The sequence below is a fragment of the Salvelinus namaycush genome, chromosome 18, assembly GCF_016432855.1.
Source record: "Salvelinus namaycush isolate Seneca chromosome 18, SaNama_1.0, whole genome shotgun sequence".
NCBI classification, from domain to species: domain Eukaryota; kingdom Metazoa; phylum Chordata; class Actinopteri; order Salmoniformes; family Salmonidae; genus Salvelinus; species Salvelinus namaycush.
The window spans coordinates 4,120,616-4,144,856 of record NC_052324.1 but is presented as its reverse complement, the minus strand read 5'-3'; the positions used below and the strand labels follow the sequence as shown (position 1 = coordinate 4,144,856).

General features: G+C 44.7%; 1 protein-coding gene across 2 annotated transcripts in view; it reads right to left on the bottom strand.

The window, feature by feature from the left end:
* Positions 1-24,241, bottom strand: part of LOC120063029 (semaphorin-6A-like) — a 92,429-nt gene that overhangs the window by 26,103 nt on the left and 42,085 nt on the right. For both annotated transcript variants that reach the window (XM_039013139.1, XM_039013140.1), the window contains exons 4-13: positions 18,186-18,246; positions 17,497-17,559; positions 16,912-17,013; positions 14,106-14,196; positions 5,676-5,795; positions 5,157-5,245; positions 3,228-3,445; positions 2,414-2,545; positions 1,480-1,635; positions 215-388 (exon numbers count right to left, since the gene is read on the bottom strand). In XM_039013139.1, the coding sequence (XP_038869067.1) occupies positions 215-388; positions 1,480-1,635; positions 2,414-2,545; positions 3,228-3,445; positions 5,157-5,245; positions 5,676-5,795; positions 14,106-14,196; positions 16,912-17,013; positions 17,497-17,559; positions 18,186-18,246 (1,206 nt within the window). The remainder of the gene's footprint in view (positions 1-214; positions 389-1,479; positions 1,636-2,413; positions 2,546-3,227; positions 3,446-5,156; positions 5,246-5,675; positions 5,796-14,105; positions 14,197-16,911; positions 17,014-17,496; positions 17,560-18,185; positions 18,247-24,241) is intronic.

Sequence of the window (24,241 nt, the reverse complement as noted above, 5' to 3'; positions counted from 1 at the left end):
CTCTCTGTTTTCTTTAATCATCCTGCATTTGTAAGAGTAAAGCTTTGCGGTCTGAGCCCCCGTTAACTGAAGCTCCAGGGCCAGCTCTTTAATTTAAGAGCTGTGGTCAGTGCAGTGTAACCTGATGAAAGGCTTTAAATGATAGAGTAGCCATGTGGTGGGCTGGGGTAGTGCTGCTGGTTTAGGTAGCATGGCTGGGTAATGGAATACACACTTCTCCGGGTTATACACGTTGAGCTCCTCCAGAAAGAGACTGTCATTCAGCAAACCGCTGTTCATCTTGGCCAGGAATTTCAGAATGATCCCCTTCTCCGAGCCCAGGAAAACGACAGTGTGATTCCGATAGGGTCCCGCAGCGTTGTCCACGGAGATCCGGGTGAGCCGGTATCTGGAAGGGATATGAAATACCGGGAATAACACATTTATGAATTTCCTGATTTAATTTTTGGGGCTGAACTCCATTGAGTGTTATCTAGAGGAATATCCAATTACATTTAGACCATGGAGCTCCTAGTGTTATCGTGAGGATGTATAATTTGCAGATCCATACGCAAATACATTTTCATAGCTATTCATTAAGTGAGATGGAAATTATTAAAGACATTATTCAGTAATTTAAGGACCCCCACATCCTCTCCATCTGGCTGTTTAAAGACATCTCTCCTTTACACAGGGTCACAAGATATAAAACATGTGCCATGCCTGAACGCTGGAATGAGAGCACAGGATGATTTTACATTACCCGGAGTAAATGCGCACATCACAATCAAATTAATGAGAAGAGGCCTTCTCTCCCAGTCGAGACTGTTTGGTTTGAAATGACATTGAATGTCTGCGTTCACTATGCCCATGGTTTTGTACCATAAACAATAACAGCAAGTATGATATGGTTCTGTCCTATTAAGAATAACAACAACCTCAAGAACTATGCCCATGATTTTGTCCCATAATGGGACATCTTAAGAGGGACAATCTACAGATTGTGACTGGCTAGATGCTGGAGCACACTGTACACCGGGGAACGGAATAGGTTTTCATAGTTGATAGGATTTGACCGTCGACTCCAATTTGTAACAAAAGCTTGAATTCAGAGATGTCCCTTTGGGGAATAGACGAGATAAAGTCCTATTACAGAGTCAGTTTGCAGTTGACTTCCTGTGTCAGAGTCATACTACACACAGAGGCTGTGTGTAGTATGTGTACTAAAACCGCCTCTCCACCATATGCCCTCATAAAAGTGACTGCTTTAGACTTGTATAATGCTTTTAACTGCTGACATTGCATGTAACATAACACTTTGCTATGTGCCCTGCCATTTAAATCACAAATGTTACTACGATGTATTTATGTAAAGATTCCACCGGTTATTACAAATAGTAATGCATAATGCATGCATGATGTTGATGAAATCCACCCATAACCCAGACCTATCTAGCAAGCTAGCTAGCGTACCATCCTAGCTAGTGATGCTATACTCACCGCACCATGGTCTTGAGAAACCAGGGCCTGTTAGCGATAGAGGGAACAGCTTCATCCATGAGAGGGTGCTGCTTGATGAAGTTCAGGGTGTCGTCAGGGAACTCGTTGGACACCTTGTACTTCTCTAAGGACGAAGAGCCAGCACAGCACCCGGGCCTGAAGTGGATGAAAGCAGCAGGGAATCAAACAAGAGAGAGTCCGAGAGCGGCCATTTGATCTCTTTATAAGGACAGAGGAGCAGAGGAGAGGGGCCCTGTAAAAGTGAAGCTGCCTTTGATAGGAGATCTGTTCAAAGACATCTCACCTCTCGACAGCCATAAAAAGTTTTTACGAGTACTACGGTACACCCAGGCCAAAAAAATCCACCAAGTTATCCACATTGAAACGGCCCGATTCAATCTCTTTTCCATGGTAGACACTGCAGAATGTAATAAGGTCTACAGTACATAAAGAGAGCACGAGAGGCAGATCAGTCAGGGAGACGATGACACACGGCATGTCTGCTGCTGCTGCTACTGCTGCTGCAGAAGAGACAGTAAAAAAAACCTGGGCAACATTGTGAAAACTCCCTTCTGTTTGTCTGCTGATAACGTTGACAGAAATGACATTGAATAAACAAGATGTAGATTTCAGATCTCATTAACACCTGACCTTGTTTTACACAAACACATCATTTTATGCTAATCACCAGGGGTGGTATCCTGTTGCTCTCCGCATCATCAGCCATATGGGGATATACACCACTTACGATCCCCCTCCACAGATCTCGGTTTTTAGAGAAAAAGAGCTGCTCTTTGCCGGGTAATTAGGAACGCAGAGATGGAGATTTATCAGGCAGCCATCTGGAATATGATCTCATGCTTTGTTTGCTGATAGCGAGCTTCTTTCATGCTGCAGGTGTGGCTTTGTTTGTGTGCGGGAGAGGGGGGCATACCTTGGTTTTGGAACTTTATCCTCAGGAACAGGTGTCCAGGTGGAATCAGGGGACTTCTGCTCTTTGAAACGTCCCATGAACGCATTGGCCACCTCAGCCATGTCATAGGCGCAGACAGCCGACCCAGGAATGCTGTGTATACATCCCACCCCCACAAAAAAAAAAAAATCAGTCCGATTGATAGGACTCCACTCTGTGCAAACTGCGCATAGCATAGCTCTGAATCACTATTTCCCAGTCATTTCTTATGGGCATTTCAGCTGCCTTGGCATTAAGAGACAGCATGTACAAGGACAGGATTGTGACGGTTACAGAGCTGTTATTCTGTTAACCTCGTGGCCAAGGCTGTAAATCTTAGTAATCAGCCAGCGTTGGCTATGTACAGAGCGAGAGGCAAGCCATGCTGCCAAGGAACTTGGTTAAATGAATGGCTAATAAATCCTGAATGCTACCTCCAGTCAAAATCTGTTCCCTCTCATTTCGCTCACTAACTGCGATTCATGCCCGGATCAAATTCGCTTATAGAAATTCCAAGCCGCTTCATTGACTTTTAATGCCCATTAACCATGCTCAATTGCATTGTCACAAGCAATTGTCTTATTGCCTAAAAACCACCATAAATGGGAATTACAATATGTAGCAGCTCTACTGCTCCTTTGTAATTTCAATTTAGATAAAAACTCACACTTAAACGATTCTACATTCTCAATATGAATAATGCAGGAATTACATTACGCACCTGACCAAAGGGCATACAACTATTGTGACAGTGAATTACGCGCTGGGGTGGCCTGGGAAATTGATTTCCTCGTACCTGTTGTAAGGTGTGGAGAAGGTTGCCATGACAACGTCGCGTCCGTTGATGTGGATGACGTCGGTGACGGCCTGCAGGATGTTGAAGTAGAAGTGGGAGTCTCCCGGGATGGAGCAGTTGAGACGGGTCTTCAGGAAGGACGTCCACTGTTTCTCCAGAACTCTCTGGGAGCCGCCCCGGTCGCTCTTACACACCCTGGCCACACGGGGGAACACCACCTGCACAACGCACACACACTCAGTGGATATTTCAGACACACCCAGTTTCAAGTTTTACGTTTTAGTAGTCTTATGTACGGGATACACATGGCATACACCGTCCAACAAAATGCTTACTTGCAGGTTCCTGTCGACAATGCAACAACATCAAGAAATAAGAAAAGATAAGAAAATGAACATAAAGTAAATGGCTCAGTAGAATAGAATAAACATTTTAGCATAAGCATAATACAGGAAGGGACAATTTATAGTCCAACATTTACACGTGTTTTGGGGAAGGGGGGATTGGGGGCAAGTTTTAAATTGTGCAGTGAGTGCACGTGTGCTATGGAATGTGAGAATCAGAGCAGGTGGTCAGTCCAGTTCAAGTGTTCAGAAGTCTGATGGCTTGTAGATAGAAACTGTCTCTGAGCCTGTTGGTATCAGACCTCATGCTCTGATACCGTCTGCCCGATGGTAAGTGAGAGAACAGCTGGTGGCTGGGGTGTGTGGGGTCCTTGATGATCCTGCGGGGCCTTCCTCAGGCACCGTTTGGATAGGTGGGAGCACGGTTCCAGTGAGGGCCTTGTGCTCCCGTACTAGGCCGTGATGCAACCGGTCAGGACGCTGTTGATGGTGCGGCAGTAGTATTTAGAGAGGACCCGGGGTGGCATGCTCAATTTCTTCAGCCGTCTTGACCAGAGTGGTCCATGACAAGTCCTCGGTGATGTGGACACCGAGGTCCTTAAAACTGCTGACTCACTCCACTGCAGTCCCGTTGATGTGGATCGGGGCATGTTCCCTCCTCTGGTTCCTGAAGTCAATAATCAACTCCTATGTTTTGCTGACATTTACACCACAGAACTGTGGTGTGGCTGTTCTCCTTATTCCCCAACCAGCTCACTCACAGAAGGTACAGCTTATTACTATTCGGTCTCCATAACTAGGCAGATCTCTTAGACCAGAGCCATGGTCTTGTAAATATGAATCATGCATAAATATACAACAGCACACATTATTAATGACTGTGGAACTTCTTACATTTCAGATTGTCAAAAGAAACTCCAGTTAATCAATCAGAAAGTGCCATTCCTCTACCGCAAATGATCAACCAAACCACTTTGCGCACTACTCCACATGCTTCGTTATATTGATATCCCTTTCAAAAATAACCAGAGAATTTCACTTGGTATTCATGTGCAGTACAACACGTCAGTCGAAATTGGGTGAATACACCCCCTCCACCTCCATTTAATCAAAAATACATAATGTTTATATAATTATATAATTTCCTTGTAGGTACCCAATTAAACCTTCTCCATGCAAACTGAAATGAAAGAAATAATCAAAACATGTTTCATATCCCTCTGGTCTAAAACCTTGAATGAAGAATAAAGTAATTTTCCTTTCCTCTCTTTTCCTGTCTGTCTGTCTCATTTCGAAGAAAAACTTCGAAACCCTTTGAGGAAACAGCACGAGTGAGCAACAGGTCAAACAGTAGCACGGACATGCAAGTCAGAGAATATATTTAGACTTCAAAATGACTTTCCAGGCGGCATTAACATGTTTTTCAACTATTTTTAGGCCTACATCCTGCAAATGTTTTTTCTGTATCGAAAAAGGTTGACCATTTTGGTCTTGCTGAACGCCCTTCCAGATACTTGATACACCCACTTCCTGTTTACTTCCCAAAGCTCTCCTGAAAAGGGACAGACAACCCCAATCAGCTTACCTTTCCCATTGTGTTGTACTCCATGGCAATTTCTCGATAGAAGAAGTAGATGAAGTCACCGTAGTTAACTGCCTGTACAAAATACGGCTCTGTAAAAAAAAAGAAGGCATATCATCACAAAACAGATCAGACACCCCATTTTACACCCAATACCTAAAGTATCAATCACAGTGTGCAGTGAGGCACAGCCCAGGCACAGCACAGGGAGTAGCTCAATCCATCATCTCTATTTAGGGGGCTATTTACATGTTGGGGGGAATGAGGGATCTCCCCATTCAGTTTGGACAACCTGGTCATGTTCTTTTCGTTTCCAGGGGCAGCCAATTTCCTGAGTACATAACTGCTATGGGACTGGTTGTGAGAGTGACAGCATCAAATAAAGTGTGTTGCAATAGCAAATCATCCCTCAAATCACCCCCCTTTCACTCTAACTCTGATTTGTTTTCCAACCCGTCATTCATTGTCCATGTTATCACCTCTTTCAACCCTCAGGTCTATATATCCGATGGCTCTCCTCACCTTTGAGACACTTGGAGTCATGTTTGACAGTGCGCAAAGTTGGGCTATCTCCAAGGCTACGATAAATGACTGCATCAATCGCTAGGAAATCTGTTACTGTTGCGGAGTAGAGCTTTCCATCTGGAGGGAGAAGAGAGAGGGAGAGGGATAAGAAGTCAACCGCCATACCAGTCATGGGCCAAACACACAAACAAACACTCAAAGATGCTGATGTTGATCACTGGATGCACGAACATGTAGAGAAACCAAGACGAGAGAAATGGATACACACAGAAACCTCAGGCTCATTGACAGAAAACAAACAGACACATGCGCCTCGATGCATTATCCGCAGCGAGGATGAACTCAGCTCCTCAGGTTCAAATGGATGGCTGCATTGGAAACTTTAACTACATAATTGAACAACATGGTCTCAGAGCAGTGGTGGAAAAAGTACCCAATTGCCATACTAAGTAAAAGTATAGATACCTTAATAGAAAGTTACTCAAGTAAAAGTAAGTCACCCAGTAAAATACTACTTGAGTAAAAGTCTAAAAGTATTTGGTTCTAAATATATTTAAGTATCAAAAGTAAATGTAATTGCTAAAATATACTTAAGTATCAAACATAAAAGTATAAATCATTTCAAATTCCTTCTATTACGCAAAGCAGGTGGCATCATTTTCTTGTTTTAAAAATGTATGGATAGTCAGGGGCACACTCCAACACTCAGACATCATTTACAAAAGATGCATTTGTGTTCAGAAGGCATATTAAGATGGCGCCGGAGAAGAAGGCTGACATTTTACGCGTCCCCAACCAATTGTTTTTTGTTCGTTTCCTTGCATTGTTGATACTTATTTTTTTACTTATTTTGTACATAATGTTGGAGCTACCGTCTCTTATGACCGAAAATAACTTCTGGACATCAGGACTGCGATTACTCACCACAGACTGGCAGAAACCTTTTTTTCATTTAACGAGTCTGACGAGCCCGACGAGAATGATATACTGCTCTCCCGGGAACAGGCCCTGATCCCCGTGATTTGCGTGAAGAGAAGGCAGAGAAAAAGGGGCCAAAGGTCGGGCTGCCTTCTGAGAATTTGTAAGCGATCGAATTAACCCCCCACCTTCTTCCATTCTGCTAGCAAACGTGCAATCTTTGGAAAATAAAATAGATGACCTATGCGGAAGATTAAACTACCAACGGGACATTCAAAACTGTAAACATTATCAACATACTGGTTATACGCTGTACCGGCAGGATAGAACAGTGGCGTCTGGTGAAGATAAGGGGCGGCGAACTATGTATTTTTGTAAATAACAGCTGGTGCATGATATCTAAGGAGGTGTTGAGCTATTGCTCGCCTGAGGTAGAGTATCTCATGATAAGCTGTAGACCACACTGTCTACCTAGAAAGTTTTCATCTGTATTTTTCGTAGCTGTTTACATACCACCACAGACTAAGGCTGGCACTAAGACTGCATTGCATGATTTGTATTCCGCCTTAAGCAAACAAGAACACGCTCACCCAGAGGTGGTGCTCCTAGTAGCCGGGGACTTTAATGCAGGGAAACTTAAATCCGTTTTACCAAATTTCTATCAGCATGTTAAATGTGCAACCAGAGGGGAAAAAACTCTTGACCACCTTTACTCCACACACAGAGACGCACGCATACAAAGCTCTCCCTCGCCCTCCATTTGGCAAATCTGACCATAATTCTATCCTCCTGATTCCTGCTTACAAGCAAACATTAAAGCAGGAAGCACCAGTGACAATAAAAGAGTGGTCAGATGAAGCAGATGCTAAGCTACAGGACTGTTTTGCAAGAACAGACTGGAGTATGTTCCGGGATTCCTCCGATGGCATTGAGGAGTACACCACATCAGTCATTGGCTTCATCAATAAGTGTATCGATGATGTTGTCCCCATAATGACCGTACGTACATACCCCAACCAGAAGCCATGGATTACAGGCAACATCCTCACTGAGCTAACGGCTAGAGCTGCCGCTTTCAAGGAGCGGGACTCTAACCCGGACGCTTATAAGAAATCCCGCTATGCTCTCCGACGAACCATCAAACAGGCAAAGCATCAATACAGGACTAAGATCGAATCGTACTACAACCGATCTCACGCTCGTCGGATGTGGCAGGGTTTGCAAACCATTACAGGCTACAAAGGGAAGCACAGCCGAGAGCTGCCAGATGAGCTAAACTACTTCTATGCTCGCTTCGAGGCAAATAACGCTGAACCATGCATGAGAGCACCAGCTGTTCCGGAAGACTGTGTGATCACGCTCTGCGCAGCCGATGTGAGTAAGACCTTTAAACATGTCAACATTCACAAGGCCGCAGACTGATTACTAAGGCGTGTACTGCGAGCATGCGCTGACCAACTGGAAAGTGTCTTCACTGACATTTTCAACCTCTCCCTATCTGAGTCTGTAATTCCAACATGTTTTAAGCAGACCACCATAGTCCTTGTGCCCAAAAACACTAAGGTAACCTGCCTAAATGACTACCAACCTGTAGCACTCACGTCTGTAGCCATGAAGTGCTTTGAAAGGCTAATCATAGCTCACATCAATACCATTATACCAGAAACCCTAGACCACTCCAATTTGCATGTCTCCCCAACAGATCCACAGAGGATGCAATCTCAATTGCACTCCACACTGCCCTTTCCCACCTGGACAGAAGGAACACCTATGTGAGAATACTATTCATTGACTACAGCTCAGCGTTCAACACCATAGTGCCGTCAAAGCTCATCAATAAGCTATGGACCCTGAGACTAAACACCTCCCTTTGCAACTGGATCCTGGACTTCCAGACGGGCCGCCCTCAGGTGGTAAGGGTAGGTAACAACACCTCCGCCACATTGATCCTCAACACAGGGGCCCCTCAGGGGTTCATGCTCATTCCCCTCCTGTACTCCCTGTTCACTCATCACTGCACGGCCAGGCACAACTCCAACACCATCATTAAGTTTGCTAATGACACAACGGTGGTAGGCCTGATCACCGACAACGATGAGACAGCCTATAAGGGAGGAGGTCAGAAACCTGGCCGTGTGGTGCCAGGACAACAACCTCTCCCTCAAAGTGATTAAGACAAAGGAGATGATTGTGGACTACAGGAAAAAGAGGACCGAGCACGCCCCCATTCTCATCGATGGGGCTGTAGTGGAGCAGGACGAGAGCTTCAAGTTCCTTGGTGTCCACATCACCAACAAACTAACATGGTCCAAGCACACCAAGACAGTCGTGAAGAGGGCACGACAAGACCTATTCCCTCTCAGGAAACTGAAAAGATTTGACATGGGTCCTCAGATCCTCAAAATGTTCTACAGCTGCACCAGAGAGCATCCTGACTGGTTGCATCACTGCCTGGTATGGCAACTGCTCGGCCTCCGACCGCAAGGCACTATAGAGGGTAGTGCAAACGGCCCAGTACATCACTGGGGCCAAGCTTCCTGCCATCCAGGACCTCTATACCAGTCGGTGTCAGAGGAAAAATCATGGGCATTAATATGGAGTTGATCCCGCCATTAATGCTATAACAACCTCCACTCTTCTGGGAAGGGTTTCCACAAGATGTTGGAACATTGCTGCGGGCACCTGGTTCCATTCAGCCACAAGGGCATTAGTGAGGTCGGGCACTGATCTTGGGTGATTAGGCCTGGCTCGCAATTGGCATTCCAATTCGTTACAAAGGTGTTCAATGGGGGTTAGGTCAGGGCTCTGTGCAGGCCAGTCAAGTTCTGCCACACCGATCTCGACAAACCATTTCTGTATGGACCTCGCTTTCTAATGGGGGCGTTGTCATGCTGAAAACAGGAAAGGGCCTTCCCCAAACTGTTGCCCCAAAGTTGGAAGCACAAAATCGTCTAGAATGTCACTGTATGCTGTAGTGTTAAGATTCCCTTCACTGGAACAAAGTGGCCTAGCCCAAACCATGAAAAACAACCCCAGACCATTATTCCTCCACCACCAAACTTTACAGTTGGCACTATGCATTGAGGAAGGTAGCATTATCCTGGCATCCGCCAAACCCAGATTCATCTGTTGGACTAACAGATGGTGAAGCGAGATTCATCACTCCAGAGAGCACATTTCCACTGCTCCAGAGTCCAATGGCGGACACCACTCCAGACGACGCTTGTCATTGCGCATGGTGATCTTAGGCTTGTGTGTGGCCATGGAAACCCATTTCATGAAGCTCCCAACGAAAAGTTGTTGTGCTGACGTTGCTTCCAGAGGCAGTTTGGAACTCTGTAATGAGTGTTGCAACCGAGGACAGACGACACATTCTGTGACTTTGTGTGGCTTACCACTTCGCGGCTCCTAGACGTTTCCACTTCACAATAGCAGCACTTACAGTTGACCGGGGCAGCTCTAGCAGGGCATACATTTGACGAACTGACTTGTTGGAAAGGTGGCAGCACATGACGGTGCCATCACTCTTCAGTGAGGCCATTCTTCTGCCAATGTTTGTCTATGGAGATTGCATGGCTGAGTGCTCGATTTTATACACCTGTCAGCAACGAGTGTGGCCGAAATAGCCGAATCCACTAATTTGAATGGGTTTCCACATACTTTTGTAAACTCAGCAAAAAAAGAAATGTCCCTTTTTCAGGACCCTGTCTTTCAAAGATAATTCGTAAAAATCCAAATAACTTTACAGATCTTCATTGTAAAGTGTTTAAACACTGTTTCCCATGCTTGTTCAATGAATCATAAACAATTAATGAACATGCACCTGTGGAACGGTCGTTAAGAAACTAACAGCTTACAGACGGTAGACAATTAAGGTCACAGTTATGAAAACTTAGGACACCACAGAGGCCTTTCTACTGACTCTGAAAAACACCAAAATAAAGATGCCCAGAGTCCCTGTTCATCTGCGTGAACGTGCCTTAGGCATGCTGTAAGGAGGCATGAGGACTGCAGATGTGGCCATGGCAATAAATTGCTATGTCCGTACTGTGAGACGCCTAAGACAGAACTACAGGGAGACATGATGGACAGCTGATCATCCTCGCAGTGGCAGACCACGTGTAACAACACCTGCACAGGATTGGTACATCCAAACATCACACCTGCGGGACATGTACAGGATGGCAACAACAACTGCCCGAGTTACACCAGGAATGCACAGTCCCTCCATCAGTGCTCAGACTGTCCGCAATAGGCTGAGAGAGGCTGGACTGAGAGCTTGTAGGCCTGTTGTAAGGCAGGTCCTCACCAGACATCACCGGCAACAACGTCACTTATGGGCACAAACCCACTGTCGCTGGACCAGACAGTACTGGCAAAAAGTGCTCTTCACTGACGAGTCGTGGTTTTGTCTCACCAGGGGTGATGGTCGGATTCGCGTTTATCGTCGAAGGCATGAGCGTTACACCGAGGCCTGTACTCTGGAGTGGGATCGATTTGGAGGAGGGGTCTGGGGCGGTGTGTCACAGCATCATCGGACTGAGCTTGTTGTCATTGCAGGCAATCTCAACTCTGTGTGTTACAGGGAAGACATCCTCCGCCCTCATGTGGTACCCTTCCTGCAGGCTCATCCTGACCTGACCCTCAAGCATGACAATGCCACCAGCCATACTGCTCGTTCTGTGAGTGATTTCCTCCAATACAGGAATGTCAGTGTTCTGACATGGCCAGCGAAGAGCCCGGATCTCAATCCCATTGAGCACGTCTGGGACCTGTTGGATCGGAGAGTGAGGGCTTGGGACAATGCCAAGAGTGGGGTAACATCTCACAGCAAGAACTGGCAAATCTGGTGCATTTCATGAGGAGGAGTGGCACTGCAGTATTAATGCAGCTGGTGGCCACACCAGATACTGACTGTTACTTTTGTTTTTGACCCCCCCTTTGTTCAGGGACACATTATTCAATTTATGTTAGTCACATGTCTGTGGAACTTGTTCAGTTTATGTCTCAGCTGTTGAATCTTGTTATGTTCATACAAATATTTACACATGTTAAGTTTGCTGAAAATAAACGCAGTTAACAGTGAGAGGACGTTTCTTTTTTTGCTGAGTTTATATACAGTATAATGTATAATACGACTTGTAATTCGTAACATTTCAAAATGAGTGATGGACATCCACAAATGAATACATACCATACAAAACGTAACATATCATACTAAATGGAGGGTCTTGGATTTACATACAGAATAATATGAAATGCCCTGAGACCAGGTTGAATTGAACAAAAACCTCATAAATCGGTTCACAGTGAATATCAATGGGAATGAATCACTAACAACTCCTCAGTTGGAGGAGTTGTAACCCACCAACGATAATCTGACTCATTTGGGGTTTCGTCTTTTTGATTCATTTTTAATCCCCACATTCGGGAGAAGATTCAATTTTTGGGGGGTGCAAAACCACTTATATACTTATATTGCCCACAATCTACATCTGCCAAGAGAAAGAGTCTTCCCAGAAACACGGAACAAATGTGGCCCAGAGTTCAACAATTTGTTCAACAGCATGTAACAGACTGCCACTTATTCCTGACATACTGTACTGTTAGTATATTGATATCAAAATGGGCCACAAAGTATTAAATGCACGATAGTATACCTAATGCAAACTTGCATTAAAATAGAGAAAGATTCTCCTATCTAGCTAATGTTTAACGACTAAGAGTAAAGGAACATTTGCATAATACATTTAAGTAATTACTGTGAGCCATATTGATACATTGTAAATAAATACACATTCTTGACATAGCATTCATACAAGTGGTTTAATTTGTCTTAGTATTGGATAGAATATGAAGAACTTTAATGTCCCCGAGAGGAAAGTTGTCTTAGACACACAGTACTGCTCAGTGGAGGCTCCTCAGAGGAGGACGGGGAGGACCATCCTCCTCAGTGAATTTCATAACATTTTTAATTGCTAAACATTTAAAAAGTTCTCCTTTTTAGCTAAACCTATACTGAATATAATCATGTCACCAAATAATTTATAGCCGGAGGACAGCTAGCTTCCGTCCTCCTCTGGGTACATTGACTTCAATACAAAACCTAAGAGGCTCATGGTTCTCACTCCCTTCCATATATTTACACAGTAATAATGACAACTTCCAGAGGACGTCCTCCAACCTATCAGAGCTATTTCAGTATGAACTGACATGTTGTCCACCCAATCAAAGGATCAGAGAATTAATCTAGTACTGAAAGCATAAGCTACAGCTAGCTAGCACTGCAGTCTATAAAATATGGTGAGTAGTTGACTCAAAGAGAGAAAGACAATATTTGAACAGTTTTTAACAAATTAATATCTTCCAAAATGAAGGAGAAGCAAGAGAGAAATAGAGAGATTGTCATTTTTTTTCAGTTTCACTTACTTAGCTAGCAAATGCAGCTAGCTAGTTTAGCCTACTGAAACACCCTGCTCAAACAGAGGGATACTATGTTAGCTAGCTGGCTATGACTTTCCAACACAACACTGGAACTCTTCCAAGTCAAGGTAAGCTTTTAGTCTTACTAATTTATTGCCACCGGGGCCCGCCAGTGTAACTGCTTACTGACTGTACATTGTAACGTTACTGCATGATTGTAGCAGGTTTACTAACGCATTAGTTCTATTAGCTATGCTGACTATGACGTTACTTTAGATAATATGGTGACAACGATGTAGGCTGTGTCTAGCGATTTGGCTTGGGAAGGTTTTTCCGCCTTGTCACACAAGCATGGCAAGGGAAGAGGTGAGCGAAGGGAAGAGGTGAGCGGAGTATAGCGCATAGATGCGGCAAGGAATACAACGTGGCTGCTATCAAAGTAAACTGTTTCCGAGTGATCAGAGGTGTATTCATTCCACCGATTCTGTTGAAAAACGTTTCTTAAATGGAAGCAAATGGAACAAAATGGGGATAAACATACCTGAATTTGTCCAATAGAAACTCTTGTGAGCAACTCTTGGACTAATGATTACACCCTATATCAGCTAGATGCAGGCAAGAGTGTGCAAGGTGGTATTGAACGTCAATGTCTGTCCATGTGTCACTGTCTGTGAACTCAAATTTGTCTCTCGACCTGTGTGCATCTACGTTGTAAACTTTCATTCATAGGCTAGGTTGTAGCAACCTCATAATGGGTATAGAGAAAATTTGAGTATCATATAGTAGCTTAAACCTATCGCTGTTACACTGAACTGGGTGAATGGAATATGAATGAAAGTCATCCAATATGCTGTAATAGAAATAAGGCCATGCTCATGAAAAAACAATCGTCCTCCCTCATATTAAACGGCACTGATCGCCTCTGGTACTGCTGTATACAAAATAAACACAGTACATTACACACTCAACATAATATATATATTGCACTCATATTGATGTGGTAATACAAGCTTTAGGCTAAAGTGTACCCTATATTTTCCCAGGCCACATCCACATTCCAGTAACAAATTAGTTATGGTCTCTCACCCGCAAACAGGGCGATGTTAGAGTGTTTGGCATCGTATGGGCACCGCGCCATCCCACTGATCTCCTCCCCTAGATGTTCCATGGTGTCCATCTACAGTGGGGGAAGGGAAGAAGGTCAGAGGAAAATCCACCCAAAAGCTACCAGTCACCCCATCCCAACCCAACCCAACCCATCCAAACCCCAACCCAACCCTATCCTCATTGGAAAATGATGTTATTGTGTTAAATATGGCACCATATTTCACACAACATTGCAGCAGTAGTGGCAGTGGCTGAGTATCATATCCGGGTGAAAGGTCAGTTACCTCCCCCATGGGTGCCCGTGTCATCCCCAGCAGGCATGAGTCTTTCATACGGGGCATAGGCTGAGGTGAAGATCACTGTATGCTAACAAAGCTAACAAAGTTAGCATACTTTTGACAAAGACTGCAGCTTGCCAAGAAAGGCGAAGTGCTTACACTGCCCTTTTTGGTCTCTAAACAGGTCATTTTATTTTCTATTCCTGTCTCGGTGGAAACCGCTATCATCTGCCCACTAAAAAGGTCACACACACTCTCACTAAGTGCAGAAAACCCTGCCAGAGAAATAGATGAAGCTGTTTTGGCAGTGAAAATGACTCATGACCTTTTATTAAGACAACTAACACCAGCAGTGGATTTTTCTCTCGGCTATCAAGATATGAATAATTGTATAAACAGAGACCCTTTAAAGGATACACATTTTTTGAGACAGGAAATTGCAATTACATTTATTTTCTATCAAAGATATGGCGTAGCTAGTCTGAGGGCACTCATTTCAACTGTATCACTGTGGGTGTTGATGCACTATGCCTGAGTCTCTTGGACTGTCTGTTACTTGGACTGGGTTCTGCTGCGCATTGGTGGAGGGAGGGAGGCCCCCCTTCTGCCTGTTTAATTTCACAGTGGCAATGACCTCTGTCTACTGTGGCCTTGGCTCTCTGTCAGTGATATATTCCTGCCATTTGAATAGGAGGAAGAGACTCCAAGGCAATTGGGAGATATATGAGGTCAATCCACTATGCTCCTGAAGACATGATTTTATTTTTCCATAAACAATTAGAAACATGGAAAGCTATACCTAACCTTGAGGATGTAAATTCATTCATTAACTCAATAATTAAGGCCAGATATGAAAATGAATAATAGAAATAGAAAATAAGGACATTTCTAGCATGGCCTTCAGGTGGTTGCTTCCACAGTGGAAAGGGGCCTTGTAATTCGTTGCATGTCTATGTTGCTATCCTATAGGGTTTATCACTGCTATGGGAAATCATAGTGTGCACAATTTCAGTGCAATGACTCTCCCACTGAGACAGTCACACTCCATTTCTCTGCTGCCTGTCGGGCTAGGGCTGAGGCTGAGGCTTTACACCATGGCTGACCCATATCACCTGGGCCCTCTCAGGACTGTTCCCCTGCTCCGCCCGGCAACATGTGACGTAATGGACACCCATAGAATATCAGGCAGCTAGGGAGGGAGGCTTTATTACACAAAGCGAGCTGGGCCTTAGCTCAGGGGAGCGGCCCATGGCTGCCAAGGTGTCTGTCTGAGCGGCCCTCAGGAGTGTGTGTGGGGGGGGGGGGGCATGGGGTGTAGCTGCCGTCGACAGCCACATTTGTATAGCCCTCCCCCCTCCCCGTGGCTCTGATTAATGTGGGATGAGGTTGGCCCCGAAACAGAAGCTCTTTTCAGGCCTGTCAGGTCATCGAGATGGTGAGGCAAACTGTAGCCAAGGTGGATGCATGCGCACACATACTCTCTCCCCCTAAATCAAAACCAGGCTGAGCATTGATGAGTGGATGCACCTCAAAAGCCTGGAATCGGTCGGCTAGGAGAGCCTGCCAACGACCTACAGCCAACAGGCGCAGCCTGTTCATTTCACCTCTTCCCCATAACGTTTACACATTTTACAGCGCCACTCGTTAAGTGTTACTGTATGTCAGTGAGGATGTCAGCTTTCCGCAGACAATATACCACTAATAACAATTAAAACGGTCTGAAACGGGAGCAGAGGAACTGTAAAACTAACCATGCCTATAAAATGTGGACATAAATTCTGCATTCTCTAAAGAATGCTCAAGTGAGAACACAAGCCTTTTCTGTGCTTCGTTGAAACCAAAAACCCAATGAAGCAAAGAGTCTTGTTCAGCGGTAAACATACCTCACGATAAACAACAAATCCCCGATGTCTCTCAACAACACCTTGAAATCAAGTCTACTGTGGCACCACTTTATTTCCCAACATGCCAACAACAACTGCCTTCTAGAGATATCTTTCCTAAGGATGACATATAAGGGGAAAGGGGGATACCTAGTCAACTGAATGCATTCAACTGAAATGTGTCTTCCGCATTTAACCCAACCCCTCTGATTCAGAGAGGTGCGGGGGGCTGCCTTAATCAGATGGTGCTCCTCTCTAAAGAAGACAGGCTTAATAATTCTGCCAAAGCCAAAGCCAAAGCCAAAGCCAAATCTTGAAACTATTCCAAAAATGCCTTGACAACCGAGGTGGCCGCCTGTCTTGATTAGAGCATCATATTTCAATATAACTGCTATGCCTATATGTCAGCATATACCTGCTTTTAAATCAAACATGACAAACTACACGTAGAAAAAGAGACAGATATGACCATGGGCTTTTGAAAGTAATCCATCAATGTCCATCTCTCCACACCTCTTCTCCTTTACGTCGTACCCATATTGGTGAAATACAGCACTGTGTTTGTAGCATATTCTTAAGAGGTGAAGTCAGAGCATGGGTAGTAGTGCGCAATGCGAGCTGTACCTTGTACGTTCTACAGGAGGGGTTGAAAGCATTTGTTCCGCACACAAACAAGGTGTCATCGTTTTGCTGCAGGAGGACCTTGATGAAATTGTGACATTCATCCTTGGGGAGAAAAGGGAAAAACATGTTAATTGTGACTGATCCATTCTTGTGCTGAATAGAAACTAGAGCGAAATGACATTGACAGCTACGTTCAAAGGAATGAATGATGGCGACTGACTAGTTTATGTTCCTGGAATGCTATTAACTGTACAGTGTATTATTTGATGAGAATGTCAAATGCACGGAAAACAAAAACATGCACAATAACATGAATTACACAATAAAGGAAATGGGTGGATTTGTCCATGCCATAATAAAAAAATAACAGGTAAATATTCATTTCACGATAGAGTATTCATATAGAAGCATTTGAGACAGCAAGGCATTCTGAGATTACATAAGTAGGTTTAAATGAATATGCACATGCATTTTCCTGGTAAGGTCCCATGGTCAAGAAAACCTCCTGGCCCTAGTTATTATTATGTATTCTGTGACATTCAGTACATTGAGGAGAGGGAGAATAAGTAGATCAGTAGTCTGTACCTTGTGCTTCCCCTTCATACGGCAGGTGTCCACATCTGCCTGTCTGGACTTCCATGTCAGTTTCTGTGGAGAGTAAATTGATGGGGAATCAATTGAGATCTCTGCTTAGTTACCGTGGTCATCATTCCTCAAGAGAGCCAGAGCCCGGCCCGGAGCACCAGGCAGTCACCTCGCACGATTGGCTGCACTCTGCTTGTGCCCTGTGGGTCCTCTCAAGGCTGCTCTGAAGCCAGCGAGCTGCCATTCCACAGCAGAGTAGCCTCTACTACAGCTACAGTACAGTGTTAGTGTTTGGAGCCTGGCCACTGATTAAAGACTACTGCTAAACAGGCTCTCAATGATCAATCTCTCTGTCTCAGTCTCTTTGAGACAGAGAGATTCCGGCTTGCTCTTATTATTTGCCCCAACTAGGTGGATCACACAGACACTGAGGAGACACTGAGGTTGGAGGTTGGGGGTTGTCAGGTTTCTCTCTTGGCCCCGTCCCGCTGACCAGCAATGACGCATGTGGGTTGGTGCCTGATAGGATAACGTGCTTAGTGGGGTCACGGCGTTGCAGTGTCTCACGCCAGACAAGCCGCTGGAGAGGGACTGGACAGGACGGTCCGCCAGGTAATTAGGCGAGTGTTTCGGTACGGTCACCCAGGAGGACGGCGCAGAACAACACGTCTTCCAAAAAAAAGACTCACCTTGCTGAAAAAGATCTCCTCGGAGTTGGCGGTGTCTGTATCCAGCGTGTATATGTGATCCCTGAAAGAGAGGAAATAAGACAGGCACTCAACAACAACAATTCAACCATTTCTCCACCAGTAAATCTTAAACGGTTCATATTTGTCTAAACTTTGTTCAAACTGAGGGAAAAAATAACAATATACAAAGGGGCTGTCAGACAGAAGCAGTCACCAAAAGTTTACAGTGCTGCTGCCGCCCAGACAAAAGCCTCTTTGTTCATGGGAAAGGTTTGTGTGGGGGGGGGGGGGGGGGGGGGGTTGCCAAGTCACTCTGTGCTGTTCAGGTCAATTAAGCATTATGTTCAGCCATAGGAAATCTATACTAACACTCATTAAAGCGCAGACAAGACCTATGCGTTTCACTGGTAATACATACTTTCCTACCCCCATATGGAACACATAAACTCAGGAGTTAACTACCTTTCTGGCAGACTGTGTTTACTGACCGTGAAGAAAGGCTCTGAGAGTGATTGACAGGCCTGTTTGGCGGAGGGAAAGGTGACCGAGCTCAACGCTGTAACCACTTTTGAGATTCATTTTTTTGAGACGACTGTGTGAATGTAGTTTTAATCAAAGTCTGTAACAGACGTTGTCTGACTTGGGCTTTAATTATGACTCCCAACCTGCACAGAAGTTTGCTGGAGTCTGGAGGAACAGCAATTCTGAAATGAATCCACTTATATGAGTTTCCTGGGACTCCGGCATCTCCTAGAGCAGTGGTTCCCAAATGTTTTATAGCCCCTTCAACCTCCAGCTGCGTACCACCTCTAGCACCAGGGTCAGCGCACTCTCAAATGTTGTTTTTTGCCATCATTGTAAGCCTGCCACACACACACTATACGATACATTTATTAAACACAAGATTGAGTGTGAGTTTATTATTATTATATATTTTTTTTAACCCCCTTTTCTCCCCAATTTTCGTGGTATCCAATTACTAGTAATTACTATCTTGTCTCATCGCTACAACTCCTGTACGGGCTCGGGAGAGACGAAGGTCGAAAGCCATGCGTCCTCCGAAACACAACCCAACCAAGCCGCACTGCTTCTTAACACAGCGCGCCTCCATCCCGGAAGCCAGCCGCACCAATGTGTCGGAGGAAACACCGTGCACCCGGCTCCCTTGGTTAGCACGCACTGCGCCCGGCCCGCCACAGGAGTCGCTGGTGCGTGATGAGACAAGGATACAGGTGCTTCGCTATATCACATTTGACATTGTCTGTAAGCTTGAGTTAATTGGCACACAAAAAAATCATACAATGATGGAAAGACCTGTGTGTTGTCCTTGTTAATGCAGACAGAGAAGAGCTCCAACTTCTTAATCATAGCCTCAATTTTGTCCCGCACATTGTATATAGAGTCCCTGTAATCGTAAACTCAGATCATTCAGGCGAGAAAAAACATCACCCAGATAGGCCAGTCGTGTGAGAAACTCGGTTAATGTGATTGGATGTTAATTATTTGACTAGGCTACCTGTATTTGACATTGTGTTGTTAATTCGCTGAACACTAGATGGTTTAATTTTAATTTTGGCAGTGAAACGAGGCTACTCAGTTAAAAAAAAAAAAATCACCCAAATGTATAGCCCCGTTGGAAAATATAAATGGACTGTTTGAAAATGTGAAGCAATTGTTTTTAACAAAAATATATATTTTTTAAATACTGTATATATATAAAAAAAAAAAATGGGAATCAGATTTTTATTTGGCGTACCCCCGACGGCATTGCACGTATCCCTGGTTTGGGAATACCTGTCCAAGAGGATAAAACCTGACTAAGTTATGTTATCAGCGCTACGTCATAAATTGAATAGTTAATCTCTCTGGGCTGATGGGAATTAATATGGAGATGGTACCCCCTTCGCTGCCAAAACAACCTCCACTCTTCAGGGAAGGCTTTCCACTAGATATTGGAACATTGCTGCAGGGACTTGTTTCCATTCAGCCACAAGGGCATTAGTGAGGTCGGGCACTGATGTTGGGTGATTAGGCCTGGCTCACAGTTGGCGTTCCAATTCATCCCAAAGGTGTTCGATGGGGTTTAGGTCAGGAATCTGTGCAGGCCAGTCAAGTTCTTCCGCACCGACCTCGCTTTGTGCACAAGGGCATTGTCATGAACTGTTGCCACAAAGTAGGAAGCACAGAATCGTCTAGAATTTCATTGTATGATGTAGCGTTAAGATTTCCCTTCACGGGAACTAAGGGGCCTAGCCCAAACCATGAAAAACAGCCCGAGACCATTATTCCTCCCCCACCAAACTTTTCAGTTGGCACTATGCATTCGGGGCAGGTAGCATTCTCGTTCATCGGAATGCCAGATTGTGAAGCGTGATTCATCACTCCAGAGAACGCATTTCCACTGCTACATAGACCAATGGCGGCGAGCTTTACACTACTCCAGCCGACGCTTGGCATTGCGCACCGTGATCTTAGGCTTGTGTGCAGCTGCTCGGTCATGGAAACCCACATGAAGCTCCGGACGAACAGTTCTTGTGCTGACGTTGCTTACAGAGGCAGTTTGGAACTCGGTAGTGAGTTTTGCAACCGAGGACAGACGATTTTTACACGCTACGTGCTTCAGCACTCGGCAATCCCGTTCTGTGAGCTTGTATAGCTTACCACCGCGGCTGAGCCATTGTTGCTCCTAGACAACTTACAGTTGACCGGGGCAGCTCTAGCAGGGCAGAAATTTGACAAGCCGACTTGTTGGAAAGGTGGCATCCTATGACGGTGCCACTAGAAAGTCACTGAGCTCTTCATTAAGGCCATTCTACTGCCAATGTTTGTCTATGGAGATTGCATGGCTGTGTGCTCGATTTTAGACACCTGTCAGCAACGGGTGTGGCAGAAATAGACACATCCACTAATTTGAAGGGGTGTCCACATACACTATATATCCAAAAGTATCTTCTTTCTGGGAGAAAGTTCACTCTCATCTGCACTGGCAAATAATTGCACTGCACAGCTGCGACAAAAATTTGATTCAAGCTCAGGCCACAGACATCCTCCTCAAAATGTTCTTCATTAAGATTCTCTGGATTCTCTCTCCACCACATGCTTTGCCTAATTGATCCAAATTGGAGACATTGTTCCAAGAAGTCCATATTTCCAATTATTTGCTCCCTCCTGTTGATGTGGCCAGTGTTTCAGAGCCTCGTGATTCTAGCAGTCGAATCAGAGCAGAGCTCCAGCAGAGATAAGACAGAGCCAAGCCATTCGTCATGCAAACATCCTGGCAGGACAATGCTGGAGCTGTCTCTGTGTCAACACCAGCAGTCAAACACTGTCTGCACCTGGGCTCATGTCAGATCAAGTCCCCATTCATTTCCTGCTGGCCTCCATTCCTCCACTAAAATATATGGTCGAGCTATTAAATATACAGCAGGCCAGATCGCCTCTCATCTCCACTGCGTTCTATGTGGTAGTGTAACTTCTAAAATACATCTTGTAAATTTCCATGGTACAGTATATTAGCCGTGGTATATTGGCCATATATCACAAACCCCCAAGGTGCCTTATTGCTATTATAAACTGGTTACCAATGTAATTAGACCAGTAAATAGCCATTGTTTGTCATACCCATGGTATACGATGTGATATACAGTACCACGGCTTTCAGCCAATCAGCATTCAGGGCTCGCACAACCTGTTTTTTTGGGTGAAATTAATCACTGCGGAGTGGGCTCTGTACTTCCCGAAAATAGGGGCGTAAGAATGTGAGTTGGATGGAAGGTATGTAAATATCCGCACGGCTCTAAACATTGAAAGTTGAAAGTAACGCTTTGGTGGGTCTAGGGGGAAAGAGGAGGACTTGGACATCCAACCATGAGAACAGAGGGGCTTTGTGCAAGGGAATGTCGTTTTCATAACACCCCATTTCGTCTGGGGGAACTGCAGGCCAGTGCGGTCTATCTGGTGACCCTTTGTGAAACAATCTCGCACTCGGACGGCAGAAAGGGGGCCCTGATTAGTATGCATCCCACACCCATCGCCTCCAAATGGAACACCCCCACCCCCCTCCCCATATTCCACCCTCTTCATAACTAGATTATGTGTGGTAGGGGGGCATTGTACATTGTTTCGCTCACATCCCAACACAAGTGTATGGGAGGGTAGAGAGGCAAAATGGGCACAATTACACTCAGGAGTGGCTTAAAGAGGAGCCTCATTGAGTATTTTTTGGCTGTCCTTTTGGCCGAGTCTTATTTACATTTTGTACAGGCAGAACACTGCAGTGGAAAAAATTACGGCCTGATTCTGAGAGGCAGAGGAAGTGTAATCCGCGTCATTAACGGGCTTTAACAGGATTTGATGGTGACTAGAATAATTGAGACCCATGCGCCTCCAGTGGGGCAGCCCAAAGAGACCCAGGGTTTTCAGGAGGACCGGGGACATGCTTCACATGCACGCAGGCAGACTTTCCCTTTCCCACCCTTATTGAGGGGGGTAAACAGAGGGTGGGTGCCGTTGCCATGGTTAGCAGGAGTTGAGGGCAGGGAATGGTGACTATGCCCAGCATGCGGCGTGACCTGGGTCTTGGGGTACCTGCTGGCTGCTATTGGCAGGCTAGCAGTGGCCGGTTGATCGTCTCTGCGGGCAGACACCAGGACAGAGCTTAAGACTGGGCTAAGCCTCAGTGTCCGCTCTTCCTCTGATCACAGAGTCGGCCCTGGCCAGGGCTAGGAAACACACGCCCACACAGCAGCACCACAAGAACACACTCAACATACAGCAGGGAGTAGGCCTCTGACAACCCATGCCAGGCTGAGTATGGGCAGTGCACAGAAGGAGCCAGACTGCCCTATGAACACAAGACGTTGAACATCAATCTTTTTGGTTGAAAAGACGTGAAAATATGTATTTTCAACGTCTTGTGCTCACTGGGTGGTGACATTAATTCCCATTAAAATGTATTAGAATTCATGACAACATCGATGTATGCATACTTTAGCTTAGAAATATGGTAAATTAAAGCAGACAAATATTACAGCTATCTCATAATGTCATTGCTCATCACCATGAGAATTACTAGATAGGCCTATGACACAAATTGTTCTTAACTGACTTGCCTAGTTAAATAAAGGTTACATAAATAAAAATAAAATAGACTAAAAAGATATTACTTAAAAGTAATATTCCCACTAAGATATTAGACTAACAGCTAGTCAAAGAAAATGACTGATTCAAATGAGATAAACGTGTAATATCCTGGCATGTGGATTATGTCTTTAATAAAAAGGAATTGAGAAAATTATACAGAATATTAAACCAATCCACAACAGACATGAACTGAATGCATAATTATGGAAGAATTAACATATTACAAGCCACAAATGACTAAAGAGAATGACCTAATCAAGATAACTGTTTAAAACTACTCCCAAAAAGACCAAATAATGTCAATTACAGCATATGTTGGAGCTCCAGCATTGCCAAAGATTACGTTTTTTCTCCAGATTAAGACACTTTTGTCTATTTACCATTTTGGCAGTGGATATGTTTGCATGTCCTGCTGCTAAAAGAGCTTGTGGTGTTATTGCTAGCGGTAAACAAGAACCAAAAGGATTTATACCATTCACAAAATGGCCTGAAACAGAGTTTGGTTTTGGACACAGTTTCCACTGACCATCTGCAGGCTGCACACTGAGATTTTTGGTCTTTAGGCATGGCATAATGGCCATAACACTGGACCCACAGCATTGGGCCCTCAACACTGGCCTCACAAAACTGGGCCCAACACTGGCCCACAACAGACACATTTCACTGGGTTATGACTATACACCGGCAGCCCAATTCTGGCAAAAGAGCTGATCTGATTGGTCAAAAGACCAATTGTGACCCGATTCAGGAAACTAGGCGTGTGTCTCAAGTCACGACTTCACATGAGAGCCTTTTGAACGTTTATTTTTTTTTATCAAAATGCGTTTTTTTTGGGCAGAAATGCCTTCTCGAACATGTGAACTTTCATGTGCCTTAACTTTCATGTGCCTTAGTATGTCATCTGTAAATACGAA